The sequence below is a fragment of the Pleurodeles waltl genome, chromosome 11 (genome assembly GCF_031143425.1).
Source record: "Pleurodeles waltl isolate 20211129_DDA chromosome 11, aPleWal1.hap1.20221129, whole genome shotgun sequence".
NCBI classification, from domain to species: Eukaryota; Metazoa; Chordata; class Amphibia; order Caudata; family Salamandridae; genus Pleurodeles; species Pleurodeles waltl.
Window position 1 is genome coordinate 919,042,767 of NC_090450.1, and position 21,030 is coordinate 919,063,796.

The window sequence follows — 21,030 nt, forward strand, 5'->3', positions numbered from 1 at the left end:
AAAAAGCTTCTTCCTTTTTACCAAAACCTTTCGGGGTGTTGAGATCTTGTTTGTAGGTTTCAGAAAAAATGAAAAATAAACCATCTGTACAGGGCTTTCCTCAGTTTCCAAGCATTTTCACAAATTAACAGATAAGTCAAGACCGGATTCTTTCCTGTCAGTTCTACTATGGGCGAGGGTTGTTCCAGTTCAGAAGATCTGAGAGACCATTACGAGGGCCTCTGTGAACTCTTTCAGTCAAAGTTGTTAATTGGAAATGTTTGACGAGTAGCATGCATATATTAGCAGAAGAGTGCTTACATCAATCCGGTTTTAAATTATTACAAAGATAGCCTCAACACTCCTCCTTCATATATTGTTTGTGGTACGGTCCTGCAGGAGCAAGCGTCATTTGAGGAAACAGTTGCGTACCTTTTGGTAATTTTTTGATTTGGTGATTCAGCTTATTTACCACCCTGCTGCCTCACCCCCGCTGTGGATAAGCAATGCTTATATGGTCTTTTTAATTTTTCTTTGTTTATACTTTTATTCTGTGTGTCTCGGACTTGATTGGGCATGGCATGAATGGGCAGAACTGACACCACTGGCACCATAGCACCTTTAAAACCAGATTGACATCTGTTCCAATGCGTTTGTGGCCATGCTGTCAGCATCAGTCAAGCGCCCCCTAGCTTCGCTGTCTTGCAAGTATTGAAATTTTCCATATCCATTCCAGCACCTGGGAAGGGTTCATGTAAAGAATCTCCAGGAGCTGACACAATGTGGTTATGTGGGCAAGCTGGGATTTGTGCTCTGGTCTTTTTGTTCCAAAGCCAAAGTATCACTCCTCAGTACAGGTTGTACTGTCCCATCCTTTGCATCTGGTTAATGTAATCCTTCAATATTCTTGGTGTGTAGTACATCCATTAGCCTTTATACTCTATTGTTATTGTCCACTTTAGTTAATTGGAATTTCAATGTAACTTCTTTCTCCTAGAGACCTCCAGTTTGTATTGCTGATTGTGGTTGCCAACATTTGTAGAACTGATAATTATGTTTCATACAAGAGGGAGTGGAAGTACTTTGTGTGTTTGCAGAATTTTCTTTCATCAGTTTTGTATTGTTGTTACAGGTCCTGTCAGCAACAGCTTCCTGCTACTGGAGTACCCGTGACACGACAAAGATTTGATCATATGAGATTGCTCTTTGATGAGTATGTGAAAAGCAGAACTCTTCAGAATTGGAAGTTCTGGATTGTATCTTTTTGTGTATTTTTTTCTAGCTTAGACTATATTCAGGGTGTTTCAGTTTCAAGCATCGCTTTTCTGATGACAAACATGTGAGACTTTACAAGAAATTGAGTTTATATTAATTGTATGTGGTTTTCCTGCAAGGTGCCTAAGAGAGCCTCTACTAATCTGTAAACTTAGCCGGTCCCTAGGCCCCCCTCACACTTGCCTGTTGACCGGCCCTCCGACCAGTCCAAGGCCATTCCGCTTCACTGCCTCGAGGCTCCCACTCACTCACCTCCTTCAGCTCTCTCTCTCGTTCTCGCTCACTCTTTCTTCTTCTCTCTCACTTTTCTCATCTTTCACCCCGTTTTCTGCTTTGTGCAGTTTTTCAGGGTTCATATTATCTCGTTCACGGAGTTTTCTACTTTTTCTTTAGGTCTTTTAACCCGTTTCACATCTTATCTTTCACCCTGATTTCTGTTTTTGCTTTACCTCTTTTCAGCCGATCCTCATATCCTTCACCCCGGTTAGTGCTGAGTTCTTCTCTTCTATGTGGTCTTTGCCTCCCCACACCCCAGTGCCTTTTTCCACCTCCCTCGCTCCTTACCTGCTTCTCATCTTCTCTCCTGTACAGCCCTGCCCACCGCCTCCCTGCACCTCCAATCACATAGCTAATAGCAGGCTCTGCGCAATGCCAGTGAGCAGGTGCCTAGGCTCCAGCCCACATCTACCATTTTACTGCCCCTCGGACCAGTCCAAGCCCTTCTGGACTCGGCTTTGCTTCCTTGAGGCTCCCGCCTCATCTCCTTCTGCTCGTTTCTTTGCACGCTCTCACTCCTTCGCGCTCTCTTCCCATCTCTTTCACTGTTTTTTGCTTTTGCCAGAGCTCTTTTCAGCTGTTTCTCATCTTTCACTCTGTTTTTGCTTTAGCTCTTTTAGGTTGTTTTAATCATCTTTGCACACAATTTTCTGCCCGTTTTGCACTTTCGTAAGCTCCTTTCTCTTTTCACACCAAGTTTTGCTGGAGTTGTCCTCTTCTGTGCGCTCTTGATCCCCCCTCTCCATTTACCTTTTTCCCACTTCCCCTGCTCCTTACCCGCCACTCTTCTTCTCTCCTGTGTCTTCTTTTGCTGCGCAGTTACACCCCCTCCCAAGACTGACCGACTGACAGCTGCTGTGCGTCCGCGCTGCTGGAATGCCATAGGTAAGCCCATCTGTGTCTGTCAGCACCCAGCGCCACGAACCCAGGTCCTGTAGTCCCCTGTACCCCATTTCAATACCCTGCAGCACTCCTCTATTCGTTCAACCTGGAACACTGCTTCCCCCAACTGCTACCACGCCACCCCACACACAACAATGTGAGCTTTTAGCTGCACTCACTGCTATTTACCAGCTGCAGCCTAGCAGCATCCCCCCCATATAAACACCAGACACCACAACACCTTGCCCATGCAAAGCCTTACGCAACAGCAAACCAGCACCCCAACATTCACTCACATACATGCTGTTAAACACCAACTAGCTCAGCAAGCATGCTACCAAAAGCCGGGGCCTGCTGAGCAGCGAAGCACCGGACCTTCTCTTCTTCACGGAAACCTGGCTCAACCCAACATCTGCACTCAACATTGCCACAGCAGTTCCAGCAGCCTACATGATTGTATGAGAAGATCGCCATCCGAAACCAGGAGGGTGATTTGCGATCATCTACAAAGACGCCATCACCTGGTCAACGACCAGGAAGAACACCACTTCATCTGCATTTCAAGCTTCAAGTCACCAAAAACTTCACCCTAAAGGGAACCCTTGTCTGCCGACCACGGGGACAGTGCGCTACCTTCATGAACTTCATCAGAGTCCATCACCCCACTCATCATTAACTCCAAAGCCTTCGTACTTCTCGGAGACCTCCATGTCCACCTGAAGGAAGCAACCAACCTTTGCTCCACAGCTCTCCTAGAAAGCCCAAACCACATCAGACTAACCCAGCTAGTCATAGAACCCCCGTCCACTGTTGGACACACACTGGACCCCATCTTCACCACCTTCAATGATATCAAGGTCAACTGACCCTCACATGGACCGACCACTCCTTAATCTGCTTACAGATCAACACACCTGCAGACCACCTCACCCATGGTTAGCCTACCCAGCCACAGCTGGAGCAAAATCCCAGAAAAAGAATGACTCAACGCCTTCCACATGGCCCTACCCAACCCTACGAACGTCAGCGCAGACGTCAGCAAACAACTGGATCAAGAACTGCGCAGACTCCCTTGCACGCATCAAGCTCAACAGATGGAGAACGCCCAACAAGCAAGCCAGTTGGTACACAAAGGACCTTGGTGACTCCAAAATACACTACAGACAGGTAGAAAGAAAGTGGAGAGTCAGCTACCAAGACACAGACAGAACCGCCTTCAAAACGGCACTCAAAAGCTACCTCTGGCAACTAAGAGAAACCAAGAAAAAAGCACTAGTGGAATGCATCAAAGGGAGCTCCAACAGCAGCAAATAAATCTTCCTGATCATCAAAGATTTCACCACACCTACAGCCTCCACCAAATGCATAGAGCTGTACGACAACCTATCCAATTTGGCACACCAGCCATATCCCAGGGAACAGATCACCAACCTGCCTGTCGCCAATCAAGACAACCACCTGACCAGATGGAAGCCCCTCACCAGGGAAATAGCCTCAGTCATGCGGACCATCCACTCTGGGGCCCCATCGGACCCTTGCCTCCACCCACAGTGCCTCACCGAATAGGACAGCACTCCCCCATATCCTGAGCACCTTCTCCATCGTCCTGGAAGCGCACTGCAGTCAAAGCCCCCTCAAGAAACCTTCAGCAAACCCAAGCCAACTGACCAACTTCTGGCCTACCTCCCTGCTTCAGTATATAGCAAAATTATTTATAAAGCCCATCAACAAACAACTCACTTGCCACCTCGAGCTCCACCACCTACTGGACAATACACAACTAGGATAGGATAATCAGACCATCCTTGTCAGAGGAGAAACAGCCGCACTCATCCTGCTTGACCTCTCCATGGCATTAGACATAGTATCCCACAACACGCATCAGAAGACCCCAGGAGTTCTGTATCCAAGTTCCTGCACTCAGCTGGCTTTTCTACTCCCTTACAGGAAGAACCCAGAGTCACAATGTCACCCTTCATATCAGAGGCCAGAAAACTGGTATGCAGATCCCCCAGATTTCTTCCCTCAGCCCAAGCCTGTTCAATGTCTACACGGCTCCACTTGCTAATATCATCAGATCTCAAAACATCTCCATCATCTCTATACAGATGATACCCAACTCATTCTCTTCCTGACACCAGGCACCAGAACCAGCTTCACCAACTGCATAACCCTGGCGATGGAATGAATGAGAACCAAGTGCTTGAAATTGAACTCTGACAAGACTGAAGTACTGGCCTTTGGGAACAAGAGCTACCAGTGGGACAACACCTGAGGGCTGGCAGAACTCACACAGACATGCACCAACCATGCCAGAAATCTGGGAATCATCCTAAATGAGGTCAGCATGATGGCACTGGTCAACACAGTGAGTTCTGCTTCCTTCCACATTCTATGAATGCTATGAACAATCTTAAAGTGGCTTCCACACAGCACAGGATGAACCATCATGCAAGCACTCATCTCAAGCCGACTCGACCATGGAAATGCACTGTATGCTGAAATTTCCACACAACTCTTGAAGAGACTTCAGACCATCCACAACACCGGCACATGACTCATAATCAACCTTCCCTACCACACCCACATCTCACCCCTCCTCTGAGTGCTCCACTGGCTGCATGTGTGTAAACAAATGAAGATTCATAGGGGCAGCCCCATTAATAAATGTGTACTCTAGTAAGAAATTAATATACCATCACTGTTTATAGGAAACCTCTCTGCCAAGAAAAGGTACTGAGAGACCAAAATAACTAATGCAAATGCATAGTATAACAATGATGTTTATCACTAATGCAAATGCATAATATAACAATGAATAAGCTACAGAGAAACTTCATATTTCAAATTTTTAAAATGATCTACAAAAAAAGAATTAAAACATGTCATAGACACACATCAACTACATAACAGTACTGATCAATGCGCCGATCTTTTTGAGTAATCTACTATAATTGAGCACAGATATCTTTCTTGGATATCATCTACCTGACAGTACAAGCTATCTGGTAGCAAATACCTATTTTGGGCTTATCAAGAACTTAAAGGGGCTTACAGCCCACCTGTTGCTTACCATTCATTGGCCTTGTAATTTTCATTGTCTTCCTTCTTATTCAGTAGCTTTTCTTGTCCCTGTCTGTCCCATTTTGTTTGTCCCTCCCCTGGAGCATAGCTTTTGTCTACAGCATTTGATCGTTTGTATATTCACATGTTTGACTTATTCCTCATGGTTGAAGTGGGAGATCATGTCTTAACTCAAAAAGTATGCTTCTCTTCTACTCCCATGCTCTTACTGTCTCTCACCTTTGTGTTTCTCCCCGCCACTTGCTTCATGTTGTGCTCTCCCTCATGTGCTTCTCCTCTCGTCCATATTTTTGTCTTCCTTGTATACGTCTGCCGCACCATCTGCCCTTCCTCATGTGCTGCTTACCCCTCCCAAAAGCACATTTATTTTCACTTTAACCCTGCCCCCTACCAACCTGCTCCTCCAACCTGCTCTCCTGCCTCCCAAAATATGTTTTTAATATTATTGTTTCTATTTTGGGGCGCTAAGCAGCAATTTAAAAAAGCACAACTTTCTTTTAATTGTATTTTAGTTGATGGATACGTCAGCAACCATGCACCCACTTATAAAATTACATGGCCTCATTATTGTGCTTTTTTTTTTTTAGTCATGCTACATAGCATTAGCAAGAAAAATGAGTTTTGCTGATGCTGTACAACATTGCTGAAAGGCACTGGTACGGCCAATAGGTTCTAAAAGCTAGACTTAGTGACTTTGCTAGTACTTGTTTTTCCTTCCCACTGTATGGGGCTGCTTGTGGCTTGTATACTGTAATCTAGATTTTCGACATATTAGGGAGCGCGGTATGGAGATGTGCTTGGTAGGCGCTATGCTACATCACATGAGGCAATCACACTTGAACTGACTATTCTGATTGGGGATGGGCTTTAGCAGCCTATAATTGATATGCTGCTAAAGTTTAACCAAAGTTAAGCAAATGAAATTGAAGAATATTGTTGAGATTTATAAATCTCAGGATCTCGGCTATGTTAGAAACCTCGAGCTTCAAGAACATTTTATAGCCGTTCCCTGTCTAACATACTCTTTAAGGCCTTGATAATTGCAATTATTGTTAAAAGTAGAAGATATGTAGTCCGGTCCCAATACGGACCAAGCACACGCACAAAATGTTTTTTTTTTTTTTAAATAGGTTTTTAAAAAAAATTTATTTGCATCTATGGGTATGCACCCTTTTCTCCACATATGTTTGAGACCCAAGGTCAGGTGAATATATTTGATGTTCTGGCCTTGAGTGCGTCCACTTTTAAGGATTTGTGGTGCTTGGTCTTGAAACTGCAAAGCAATGGGTTAGAGTCACATTTTTGGAACTAATCTGGTGGCATGCATTATATTACTGTCAACAGTCTTTACCACCAGGAACTGTGAATGTTCTTATTTTACCTATGTTGTTCGAGGTTTGTCACTAGGATAGACAAGGCATTATTGATTGTGGTAACTCGTCTTGGCCAGCATCCTTGATTGTTGCCTTAAGTTCGAGTAAAACTGATATTTTGCCAAGAGCTGAAGCTAATCATGAACAGGTGATTTTAACATGGTTGATTTAGTTCAGTGGGACCTCCTGTATGAATTAAGTCATTGTTTTCCTCTTACAGGGGTTCTCCACTGAAATCATGATCACTTTTTCAAAAATAAATAAGTGATTGGTACGTTCACATTTCTTTGGAAAAACCATACCTTTTTTAAGAAGATAAATAATTGAACACCTTACTAAAAAGACTATAATAGGCAATTCCATTTTATTTACTTGAAAAACCCCTATTTCAGGTATATGAACACCATCAGACATCTAAAAGGAAAACCTCTTTCACAAGCCTTTTTTGTATTGGAAATTAAAGGAAAATTTGATAATATGGCACATAGGCTACAACGATTAGATTTAATACTTAAGAAGTAGGAAAGGATAGACTTAGTAGATCTCCATCAGGGTGTACACCTAAGACCTTTGTGCCACGTTGGTAATTCTTTAGAAGTGGACAGAGCCGTGTTAGTGTTTTGGAGGAAATAATAGGAGAGAAGTTGGCTTAGATTATAAAACTTTAATCACTTTTATGGGGAGGTTTGCATTTTAGAAGCTGAGAGAGGGATTATATTTCTCTGAGATGAAACCCCCTCCGAATATTCATGCAAAGCTGGTCACTGCAGTTTCTTGGAACATCCTAGCATTTAAAAATAACAGTGCTGGGAAAAGCTCTTTTATGTTGAGCAGAAAGACTTATCTCTTCGAAAAGGATTGTTTTGCACCAAACCGAACCAATGGATTGTGCAGTGATTGAGAGCCGAATGTGGGTGCGCTTGTCATTCTGCTACCCAATGTGTGGTGAAACTTACTGGGCATAAGACTCTTCACCGTGCACTGGAACTTATTTCTGGGCTGACTATAATCTGAGAAAAACAAACCACTTGGAAACTGGTGGGCAGTTTTGTGGAGGAATCTGCCAGCTTTTATGTTGAAAAGATCAGGTATATTGATTTGTGTGACTATACTGGTGTGTTGACTACTAGTTCTGGAGAACAAAAGTGCAGCAAGCACTGATAGGTCACCCCTATGCTAGAGCTGTTGGCTTTGGCAATGTGTTTTAGCCATGTTGTACACCAGTGTAGCTACTGTTCAGCATGGCTAAAGGTAAGTGGTGTGGAGTGGCGTAGAGTGGAGCGAATTATTTGGAGTACAGTGTCAGAGTGACGTAGAGTGGAATAAATTGGATTGGAGTGGAGTGGTTTAGAGTGGAGTGGATTGCAGTGAGGTGGAGTGGAGTATAGTGAAGTGGATTGACATGGATTAGAGTGAACTGGGGTGGGCTGAAGTTGATTAGAGTGGGGTGAATTGTAGTGGATTACATTAGAGTGGATTAGAAAGGATAAGAGAGTATTAGACTGAAGTGGAGTTGACTAGAGTGGTTTGGTGTTGACTGGAGTAGAGAGGGATGGAGTGGAGTATAGTGGAGTGGATTGACGTGAATTAGAGTTGGGTGGGTTGGGGTGGACTGGAGTTGATTAGGAGTAGAGAAAAATGTAGTGGATTGGACTAGAGTGGATAAGAGTGGAATGAGGTGGAGTGGATAAGAGTGGATTATATTGAAGTGGAGTGGGTTAAGTGGATAAGAGGAGTGGAACAAATTGGATGGGAGTGGATTGGCATTGAATTGATTTGAGTGGAATAGATTGGATGGGGATGGAGTACAGTGGAGTGGATTGGAGTTGATTAGAGTGGATTAGAGTGGAGTAGATTTGAATGGATGAAAGTGGAGTAGATTCGAATGGATTAGCATGGAGGAGATTCGATTGGAGTGGAGTAGAATAGAAAGGATTCAAGTGGACTAGATTAGATAAAAATGGATGAGAGTGGAGTAAATTAGAATGGATTAGACTGGATTAGAATGAAGTGGATAAGAGTGCTTTAGAGTGAAGGGATTAAAGTAGACTGGAGTGCTTCTGATGGATACAACTACCTGTGGATTCCTCACCTTATGAATTCTCCCAGTGCGCCAGCATTCAACTGAAAATCTTCTTCCCAGCTCTCCACGTCGACAAGGATGTCACAATTGCACGGCTCCCACGCGACTCCGACTGACGTCACGCTGACGTCAGTTCCCTTTTTTCCGTGCCTTTGACGCTAACGGTTTTCTCCTAGCTCCTGCTACTGTTTCGAAGGTGTTCCCTCTTGTCTCTGGTTACAATCTCCCCTCCTAGGAAGTCGGGGTTTAAGCCTTGTCGGGAGTACGGGGTCGCATGTCAATTACGGAACCTCATGAAGATTGCCTTTGGTGTTTAAGTTCAGAGCATGACGTTGAGGAGTGTGTGTCCTGCCAAAGCATGAATCCGAAGGCGCTGAAGGAGAGAGAAGCCAAACTCTTTTTGGCTAAGGCGAAGAAAGGACATAGAAGTCATCGTAGATCGTCTTCTCACACTTCCTCGAAAAAGCATAAGCAGCGGCGTCGACACAACTCTCGGCGTCGTTCAGCTAGAAGCCATTCAAGGTCCAGGTCTCCATCTAGATGGTGCTGTGCTACGTGGCAGGTTAGTCCTACGGTGACTCCACAACCTCAAAGCCCTTAGGCTTCTCCAGCGCCATTGGTCTCGAGGTGGTCACACCTCAAGAGAGTCTTCGCTTTTCGCCTGGGCTACTGGATTCAGATGCTCAGCCGGCGCAAGTGCCACATGAACACCAGCAGTATCCTGCCTTGCCGGCTCCGGGAGCGGATCCTGCGGCATTTTTAAATGCCATGTTTAATATGTGTAGTGCTATGGCCCCTGCTGGTGCATCGGCTGGTCCCACGGGTCCTTTTGCTTTTACATTGAGCTCCCCGGCTCCTTACAAGGTGGTGCCATTTATGCACTTTTATCCAGCTGAGGGTGCCGGTGCGGCGCGGATGACTTCACCTCAAAGCCTACGGCACCGATGACATCACCTTATGGACCTGCGGCGCCAGCGACTTCGCCTTATCAGTAGACGCCGATGACAGAGCCTCAGGTGACCATGGCGTCGATGGGATCCACTCCGGCGCCGGATGGATTCGGATTGGACTGTATTGTGTCTCCTTCTTCTCCTAGTCCGCGTCTTTCAGTCTTGAAGCCGGTGTCATTAACGTCGGCTAGCTCCATCGTAGCCAAGGTTGTAGGCCAGGTGGAGGTCGTGCAGAAAAGCACTAAGGCTTTTAGAGGAGCAGGAGTACCAAAGACAGCTGCTGGAAGAAGGAGAGATTGCGGAGCCCCTGGGGGAATATCAAGACCTAGACTCGGCCAGTTGGCTAGACACTTCCCCGCAGTGGGACCTTTCTTCTCCAGGGGAGTTTACAGAGGAGGTGGCCTCTTTCCATTCTGTGGTCAGGAAGGAGGCACATTTCTTGGATCTGCCGTTGCCTGCTGCTGAGGTGAAAACAAATATTTTAACCAATGTCCTGCATCCTTCTTCGGCTTCAGCAGAACCATTGCTCCCATTTAATGATGCTCTTACGGAGCCTATTTTAGAGGTATGGGGGAAGCCCAGCTGTGAACAGATATGTAGCAAGATGGTATAGGGTGGCTCCTGGAGATCCGGGATTTTTGTCAAAGCATCCCACCCAGGAGAGTCTGGTAGTTCAGGCCTCATGTTCCACACGTTCTGCACCAGGCTCCTTCCCTGTGATCCCCTCGGACAGGGAGGCCAAGAGAATGGAGCAGTTGGCGAAGAAGACTTTTTCTCCCTGTAGTTTGGCCCTGAAAGCAGCAAACACTACCTGTGTGTTAGGTAGATATGTGCACGCCCTGATGGACATGGTTAAAGCTATGGTTCCAGATTTGCCGCAGGAGGGGCAAGGACAATTCGGTGAACTCCTGTCAGATGCTCAGGCTGCGGCTAAGCAGATTATCCAGTCTGGTCTGGATTCTGCAGTCTGTGGCCAGGGCGATGGGTACCTCTATCGCTACCAGGAGGCATGCGTGGTTGAGGTCCTCTGACTTTTCTTCGGATGTCCAGACCACTCTATTGGACCTGCCTTTTGATGGAGCGAAGCTGTTTGGAGCTAAAGCTGACTCTGCCTTAGAGCGCTTTAAGGACAGTAGGGCCACAGCAAAGTCTTTGGGTCTGCAGGCATCCACTACTACCCATTTCAGGTCCTTTTGGAGGTTCAGGGGGTTTGGGCGTGGAACTGTTTACCGTGGGAGACTCCAGTCCACAGTCGAACAGCCTGCCAGCCTCCCATATAGATCCTTTAGAGGGCGGGGGAGGGTTCAGATAAGAGGGGCCACTCAGCAGCACCCTGCATCATCTTCTTCCTCTGGGGGACAACATCAAGGGAAGCAGCCGTAGTTTCCTGCCCATTTTGAGCCAAACTTCTCCTGTAGGGGGAAGGTTATGTCTTTTTCTCCGCGAGTGGGAGTTAAACACATCAGACTCCTGGGTTCTGAATATTGTGAGGAAAGTATGTGCTCTTCCTTTTCAGGAGTTCCCCTCCTCTCTTCCCTCCCTGGCCCTCATTTTGTTCAGAAGACCATCTCCTGTTGTTGCAGCAGGAGGTTCTAATCCTGTTATCAAAAGGTGGTGCAGTGGAGTTGGTTCCAGAGCAGGAAAGGGGTCAGGGTTGTTATTCAAGATATTTCCTGATTCCCAAGAAGGATGGTCAATCAAGACCAACACTGGATCTGAGGATTTTGAATTGGTTCCTCGAACAGGAGAAATTCAAGATGCTGACCCTAGCGCAGGTACTTCTGGCATTGAACGAAGAGGACTGGATGGTGTCTGTCGACTTGCAGGATGCTTACTTTCATATCCCTATTCTCAAGTCGCACAGGAAGTATTTCCGGTTTGTGGTTGGGTCGCAACACTGCCAGTTTGCGGTCCTTCCGTTTGGTCTTTGTTCAGCACCTCGAGTCTTCACGAAGGTGATGGCAGTGGTTGCAGCAAGTCTTAGAAGGAAGGGAATATCGGTATTTCCTTACCTGGATGATTAGTTGATCAAAGCCAAGTCTCCAGAGCTCATGCTGCATCACTTGCAGATGACAACTCAGTTGTTGTTCAGTCTGGGCTTTTCGATAAACGTGCCCAAGTCTCACCTGGAGCCCTCTCAGCACCTCCTGTTCATAGGGGCAGTACTGGATACAACATTGAATCGGGCCTATCCTCCGCCTCAGCTGATTCAGGACATCCAGGCATTGATTCCAATGTTTCAAAATGGAGTGCTTGTTCCAGTCCTCAAGGTCCTGCGTCTGCTCGGTCTGTTCGCTTCTTGCATTCTGTTGGTCACTCATGCACGTTGGCACATGAGGGCTCTCCAATGCTGCCTCCGCAAGCAGTGGTTTCAGCACAAAGGGGATCTCAAGGAGTCGATATCGATCTCCAGAGACGCTGCAGCGGATCTACGATGGTGGGCAGTGGACGGCAACCTCTCCCAAGGAAGGCCGTTTGCTGTTTTCACTGCCTCCTCCGGTCACCACGGATGCTTCCACTTTAGGGTGGGGAGGTCATCTGGGAGACCTGGAGATCAAAGGTCTTTGGTCTCCAGTGGAACGGACTTTTCATATCAGTCTGTTAGAATTGCGGGCGATACGTCTGGCTTTCAAGGCCTTCCTCCCGTCCCTTCGCAGTCAGTCAGTTCAAGTCTTGACGGACAACACTACAGGTATGTGGTATATAAACAAGTAGGGAGGAGTGGGGTCGTACCTTCCCTGCAGAGAGGCTCTGCGGCTCTGGTCCTGGGTTCAGAACCATTGGATTTGCTTGGTAGTGAATCATCTGGCCAGAGTACTCAATGTACGTGTGGACAGTCTCAGTCGGCATTTCTCGGCCAATCACGAGTGGCGTCTCCATTCGGATCTGGTCTGTCACATCTTTTGAATGTGGGGTTCTCCGTGCATAGATCTGTTTGCCACTCGGAAGAACGCGAACTGCCCGTCGTTCTGAAGCCTCCAGTATCCTGTGCAAGGAGCTTTGGGGGACACGTTTCAGATGTCTTGGTGCGACCAGTTGCTTTACACGTTTCCCCCCATATCCTTGATTCCTCGGGTTCTGAGGAAGATTCACCAAGATTGGGCTCAAGTCATTTTAATAGCTCCAGATTGGCCGAGAAGGGTGTGGTACATGAACCTTCTCCATCTCTCACTGTGCCCTCTGCTCCGTTTCCCTCTCAGGGTAGATCTCCTCTCGCAGTCGCAGTCGCAGGGGCAGGTTCTACACCCCCACCTCCAGAACCTGCACCTTCATGCCTGGAGATTGAACGGGGCAATCAGAGTTCTTTTCTCTCCCACCAGGGGTAGTGGATGTTATTTTATCGGCCAGGCGACACTCCACTAAGACTGTTTATGCCGGCAGATGGGCAAAATTTGCGGCTTGGTGTGGAGAGAAACAAATTGATCCCTTGAGAGCCCATCTGTCTGATGTTCTGTTGTTTGCTTTAACTTTAGCACAGAAGAGTTGTGCAGTTGCGACTGTTAAAGGCTATTTGTCAGCACTGTCAGCCTTTCTTTGCCTTCCGGATCAACTCTCCTTGTTTAAATGATCTATTGTTATTAGGTTCCTAAATGGTTTGACAAATACATTTCCTCCCACTCCGTTTTTATGCCTCAGTGGGATTTAAATCTGGTTTTGACTTTTTTAATGGGTTCGCCATTTGAACCCATGCATTCTTGTCCGTTAAGATTTTTAGTTCTTAAGACGGTTTGCCTGATAACTATTACATCTGCTTGGCATATGGGTGAGCTTGAGGCCCTTAGTGTTAAACCTCCCTTTACTTCATTCTTTGCTGACAAAGTGGTGCTGAAAACCAGGGCGGCTTTTCTCCCTAAGGTTGTCACTCCTTTCCATATGGGGCACTCCATTACCCTTTCATCTTTCTACCCTCCTCCTCATACTTCAAAGGAAGAAGAGAGACTCCATTGTTTGGACCCCAGAAGGGCTCTCAGTTTTTATATTGAGAGGACAAAGGACTTTCGGTTGGAGGACCAGCTCTTCGTTGGATATGTAGGAAAGAGGAAGGGCAGAGCGGTCCATAAAAGAATTATATCCTGGTGGGTCATTCTTTGCATTAAGATCTGTTACTCGTTTGCAAAGAAGGTTCCTCCTGAGGGTATTAGAGCCCATTCGACCAGGGCTAAGTCTGCCACTTCGGCCCAGGCTAGAAGGGTTCCGGTGGTGGATATTTTTAAGGCAGCAATTTGGGCGTCCCTCCACACTTTCGCGAAGCATTATTGCTTGGACTCTGAAGTTAGGAGGGACGGCCATTTTGCACGTTCAGTGTTGCAGGATTTCTTGGTTTGACCAGTCAGGAACCCACCTCTGAGTGTGGTACTTCTTTGGGACGCCATTCATGAGGTGAGGAATCCACAGGTAGTTGTATCCATCAGAAGAACAAGTTGCTTACCTTCGGTAACACTGTTTCTGGTGGATACACTAACTACCTGTGGATTCCTCACAGTCCCACTCGCCTCCCCGTTGCCTGTCTGGTCATACCAAGACTTTTGTATTATAAGTGTATATATGTTTTGATAAGGCTACTTATTTGGTTTCAGAAGAAAAATTTGTGGTGATCCTACTTCTGAAGATGAGGAGAAGAATCAAACTCCACCAGTGAGAAAGTGTAAAAATGAGGACCCGCCTTCATATGAAGGGGCATATAAGAAAATAAAGTCTCATAGCAAAACATCAGTGATGTAAAAGTCAGGGAGTTTGGGAGTCTCTGGATCAAACTCCCTCTCATAAAATGCCTTCCAAATCGATTTCGGTGCCTGTAACTTCTTTTAAGAAATCATTGTCTGGAAAATTCCATTGTTGATGGATCCACCATAGAGGGTCAAATCGTTCACAGGTGGCGCATTGATGAGGAAATTGTTAGTGATCTTGTCCACAGCCACACGTGGTGACAGTTGTCAATGAGACTGACGACAAGAACGACAACATCTTCATAGTCATCAAGAAAGCTGACTATGACACCTCTGTTGACGATGCCGTCCACAGCAATTATATCGACAAGCAGTTTGCCTATGACGAAAGCAACATCACGGTTGAAGGCAACTCCAAAGGAAACAATTGTCTATTCGTCAACGGCACTGTCAATGAGCCCATCGACAGCACACAACAAGATCGTTTTAATTACTGCAGAAAGGATTCTAGTGGCTTTATGCCTTGAACAGACATCTTCAAAGAAGGTGTCACCACAGCCTCCCAGTACGTTTGCTGGAAATGGAAGACTCTGATGATGAAGGACCATTTGGGCCAACTTATAGTCCCATGCAACTTTATGTAAAATGCCCGGACACTGATGATGACGAACCTGGAATATAACAGTTCAAGCTTCATTGAAGGAGATTATTCCTGTAAGAATAGACAACAATATGCCTTGCATCACTATGACTCTTTACAGGAAAACTATTCATATGATGAACCATATGATGACCAACATGACTTGCAAGAGGATTCAGTTCCTGCGCCCATCGTGTTGGTAACTGATTTGCGGCACATGTTAAATGACTATTACAGGAGGCTCCCTGAGGCTAATGCACAGGCACAACATATTCTGGTGCTTTCTGATACTCCTGGTGTTGCATCGCATTCTTAGAGCCCATTGGGATTGCATGCGCAAATGTAGAGCAGAGCCTTCGATTACTATTTGCAATGATTAATTGAAAGCTATGTGGATGAACAGCCAGAAGTAGGAGAGATTCCTCTGGATCAATCAGGTTTCGTCCAGGAGTGGGATGATTATGTGATCCCTCTGTCTTTATCTCCCACAGCACCACCTCGTATCTGTCCATGAGAGGACATAGGAGGCTTTCATTAACTTGTAGAACGTGCTTCTAGGTGTTTTGATCCGCCTTTGCTAGTGAAGCAAACAGAATGTTTTCTGTATGACTTCAAGGATTCGTCTGGAAAATCTGTTTGATCAGTTCCCTTTGTTAATCACATATCGGAGGAAGGATTAAAACTTATGACGAATACTGTTCTGTCGTAGCAGTCATTCTTCGGCTGTATAAAAACTATATAATGCCAGTAAATTAGCTTACACGTTTGATAGGCCACCCACGTCCAGATCCAGTGGTGATCCAGGTAGCCCAAAGTTCCATAAATCTTTCTTCCCTCTGTAGGTGACGCCAGACAAAGGCCGACATCCGGATAGCATTGGTAAGCAGTTTTCAGAAAAAAAGGCAGTGACATCCATCAGAGCATTTGACACGTTGACTATACTAGGAAGGTATGATATGCAGATGTGACTTGCCTTTGCAGTCTTCCTAGAATTTTTTGCTGGAAGATAAAATAAAGGATGCTGAAGAGTTATTGCAGGAAGGTGAGAGGGCTTCATCATAGAATAGAGACAATTGTGGATGTGTTCTGTACAGCTTACAGGCAGATGGCGGGTGCAGCAGTTTATCGCCAACAAGAACTGAAGACCGCTGTCTTTCATCTGGAAGTGAAGTCAAAATATTAGACATGCCTTTTGATGGGGAAACCTCTTTGGAACGCATGTCGATGTTGCCCTCTAGTCTTTTAAGGCAGACACTGATACAGCACGTTCTTTGGGAAATTTACAACTGTATTGCTTACAGCTGTTTTGGTGAGGCAGGGGAAGAGGCCAGTTTATGCCCGAGCTCCTTATCAAACTTAAAAAATGCCAACCCTGTGCTTAGTTTCAAAAGGGTTATTGTCTGCCATACACCACGCAACAATATAGAGCTACTCCAGCAGCAGCATACTATTGACCACCTGTTCGTAGATGACCTCTGGCTGGGGGAAAAGGCCACAAGGCCTCTAAATGTCAGTGACAATTTGCAGACAATTATCACCTCAGTCTTGATAGCAACTTCTGAACAACTATCTTTCCAGCTATTACAATCGTTGAAAGGTCATCTCTTCAGATAATTGGGTGTTAGATATAATGCAACATAGTCATATCCTAGAATTTGTTCAGAGGCCCCCCAGACTCCCTTCTTATAAGAGTTTTCGTCAACATCTAGTTCTGTAAAAAACAAAGTTCTATTGCTTGTCACCAAGTGCAATAGGAGAAGTTCTGCTTCATACATTAGAACAAGGGTTTCTACTCCAACTTCTTTGTCATCAAGAAAAAGTCTGGGTAATGGAGACCTTTGAACAAACGCATAAAGATATTGCTTTTCAGAACACTGTCATTACAGGAGAGTTTACATCTGCTAAACTTGGGAGATTGCATAAACTTCCCTAGATCTGGATGTGTTTTTCCATATCTCCATTCATGTAAAGCATCAGAAATGCCTACGGTTCCAGGTGGCAGGTACCATTACCAATTTAAAGTTCTTCCCTCTGAACTCCATTCAGCTCCCGGAGTTTTCACAAAATGCATGCCGCTGGTGATGACATTCTTGAGAAGAAACAGTCATGAGGTATCCCCATGCCTAGGCGACTGGCTTGTCAAAGGCCCATCATTCGCTCAACTAAAAGATCTGCTTTAGCCTTCCTTTGTTTGTTCAAAACCTTAGGCCTCAAAATCAAACAGAGAACAGTCTTCCTTAACTCCATTTAGGACATCCTGGGAGCAATTCTGGATACAAAAGCTTCCAAAGCTTATCCAATAAAAGAGAAAAGTCAACGCTTAATGGCTTTAACAGCTTTCATATCAAAAAGAACGTTCACTTCTGTTCAAAGATTCAAATACATGTTGGGAATGATATCTTCTTGCATTCTGTTAATTCCACGTTGCCGGCTCAGGATGAGGCCTTAGCAGGAACCAGTAGATTTGCAACCGATTCAGACCCAAGTTACTTTTGAGGACGTAATATTACAGCACCTTTGAGGATAGCAATGAAATGATGAGGAAGAGAAGAAAATAGCTCTACAGGCCTATCATTCATTCCAGCGCATCCTCACTTTATAATGACATACACTTCCCTAGAGGGCTAGGGGGCTTATCTACAAGACCTAGAAATTCTCAAAAGGAAAGAATGCACATCAGCCTCTTAAAGTTGAAGACCGTTTTCTTAGGTCTCCAATCCTTTTTCCTAGAAATGCAATTCCTCAGTCTCAGTATGAACAGACAATATCATAACAGTCTTCTACCTCAACAAACGGAGAAGAATGAAATCAAAGATGTTGTCTATGCAAGCCCAGCAAATCTGGAAATGGTTATTTCACAACATTTACGTACAAGTGGAACATGACCCAGGGGTGGAAAACAAATGGGAAGATTCTCGTAGCAGAACTTCAAGACAGTGTCACGAATGGTAACTAAATCAGCAACAGTTACAGTGAATTTTCCAACAATGGGGAGCCCAAAAAAAATGCAAAATGTTCCCAAGCAGATATCCCCAGAGGAAGTCTTGTGGAAACTCATTTCTCTTAGCCTGGACAGGAACAATAACTTATGCCTTTCCTCCTTTACCTCTAATTCACAGGGTTCTATAAAACATGGAATAAAAACTGTGCTCCTTCATTCTGATAACTCCAGCATGGCCAAGACAATATTGGTTCACAGAACTTTTTCTTCTCCTATCAGAATGTCTACATATTCAGCTCATACCAACAATAAATCTCATCTCCATGAACAAAGGTCATATCATTCCTCCACACACTTAGTCACTCGGTTTACCAGCTTGGCCCCTCGCGACAATGAATTTGGATTATTGAATATACCAAAGGAATGCAAGGCAACTCTGGAGCAATCACAAACAGATTTCCACAAGTAAATCAAGCAAAATGGAAGAGATTCTGTTATTGGTGTGCAAATAAAGATTTACACCCTTTTCGGTCTTCCCTAGAACAGATTCTACCTACTGCTTTACCTACTCCACTTGGTAGGGTCAAATCTAGCTCACAATTCTATATAATCCATTTAGCAGCTATATTGAGATTTTGTAGACAAAGTCATAAAATCTCTGTCTGGTTTTCTAGACTGTCCATGGAGTTTATGAACGGTCTCTTCAGGGCCAGACCTCCATTAGAGAGTCCTCCGTTAACCTGGCAGTTGAGTACTGTTCTATCACAGCTGATGAGAAGTCTGTTTGAACCTATTCATAAGGCAGAATTGAAATATATTTTGTGAAAGATGACCCTTCTCCTGGCTGTCATCTCAGCTAGACAAATAAGTGAAATCCAAGCTTTTACAATTAATAAAACCTATTTACAGTTTAAAGATGATAGTGATACTGAGAACTAACCTTCATTTCATTCCAAAGGTTCCAGCTTCATTTCGCTTGAACTAACCAATTGTCTTGACACTATTCTTCAAAAATCCTTCAAACACAGCTGAAAAGTCCCTACATTCTTTGGACGTCAGGTGATGTTTAACATTTTATATAGAGAGAGCAAAGATTTTTGGAAAATCTGACCATCTACTAATAGTGTTTGCCCTGTCTAGAAGGGGTTAAACTTTCACGGAGCAGTATAGCTTGATGGTTCTCTACAGCCATTACCTTTTGCCATAATAAAGCAGCGAAGACCTTCGACCAATAAGGTTAAAGTACATTCCATAAGAAAAGTGTTCATATCTACAGCCCTGCTAATGAGAGTTTCTTTACAGGACGTTCGCAGAGCAGCAACATTGTCTAATGTCCAGTTCTTCACCAAGCATTGTGGTTTGAATTCCTCTTGGAATCAAGCTTTATGTTTATAGGAAGACATTTTAGGTATATCCTGCTAATTAGTATGTTAAGTGTGGTCATTTACTACATTAGAGTGGTTTGCTAAATCCACCACCTCTCCTTTTGTTGGTACTGCTTACTAATCGGATTCAAGCATGTGAATCTATGAAAGCTTCAATGATGCAGAAAAAACAAGTTACTTTTATTGATATATTTCATAGTTTCACATTTAACCCTCCCTCCTACCTGTCAGGGCTTACCATTCCAAAGGCCTCTTACACTCCTCTTTTACACTTGTGCTTGAAGTCTGAGGTATGATGGCCCTGGAGAGGAAGAGTGCGTTAGGGGCTGTGCTCGGATTAGTGGATTTTTGGTTCGAATAAAACAATGTGCATTGTTTATCAGTGTCACTTAAGTCCTCTATAGCCCTCAGTGCTTCTCTATGGCACTGCTCGTTATCATTACTGTATGACTCCCACCATGACAACAAGGAAGATTCAAGCATGTGATTCTCTGAAAGATATTAATACTGAAGGACCACATTGTGCAGGTAAGTTACTTATTTTTTCCTTTGCTAATAAATGTGGCAGTAATAAATAAATCTGCACAAAATATGGCACACGTTTAACAGATTTAACTTTCTGGTATATCATGTTTTGAGCAGATCCATCAATTCACGGAAGAGCAAATGGCAGTAGATAGAGTTTTATTTACTGATAACTTTGGTGCTGTTTTATGAATCTGCATAACATTTGGCACATAGGAAATGAAGTTCTGTACAAGAGTGTCAGGTGCCCTACAGATCAGTTGGGAGTGGGGACAAACTTTATATGAAGGGTCTAAAAGTCTCTTGTGTTTGAGGGCCAATGCACAATTTGACAGACCGCATGTTTAACTCGCAACTGGTATGTTCAGTAGTGTGCAGATTTGTGAGGGGGATCAAAAACACGTTCATTACCTAATAATTTTGACACCATATAGCAAATCTTCCCAAATGTCGGCAGCTCTATTGGTGGGGCAGAACTCAAAGGGGTCAAAGAAAATGTAAATTGCTAATAACGGTGACACAGTTGAATGTATTTGCATGACATTTGACTGGTAGTTAGCAAGTTAAACATAGTGCGGAGATTTTAAGTTTCATCCAGATCCAATAAGGAGACACACCCCTGCGTCTTATACAGCCACGGACTTACCTTTCATTTTACAAACCAATCATCCTGTGTCAACACAGCCACCCCAAATCTCTACACAGCTTCATCACACGTCACCCTTTGATACTTGCACTCATCCGCTATCACAGGACAATATGCAGACATATACATATAAAAGACCAACATGAAATAACTTGTCAAATAGCTCTTTAAAAATCTCTGGAATTCACTGATGGAAATACAGTTAAAGATAAATTGTTAAACATGTAGAGCGTTCACTTTTCAGTTTCTATAGCAAAAAACTGAGAATTTAATTGAAAAAACAGTGTGGTCAAGAGCAGTGTATGACATTGGACGTGAGGTATG

At 44.6% G+C, this 21,030-nt stretch overlaps 1 protein-coding gene across 2 annotated transcripts in view; it reads left to right on the plus strand.

Moving 5' to 3' along the window:
• The window catches only part of MLXIP (MLX interacting protein), a 966,103-nt gene that overhangs the window by 911,132 nt on the left and 33,941 nt on the right, over positions 1-21,030 (plus strand). For both annotated transcript variants that reach the window (XM_069214925.1, XM_069214926.1), the window contains one exon: positions 1,112-1,235. In XM_069214925.1, coding sequence (XP_069071026.1) covers positions 1,112-1,235 — 124 coding nt within the window. The remainder of the gene's footprint in view (positions 1-1,111; positions 1,236-21,030) is intronic.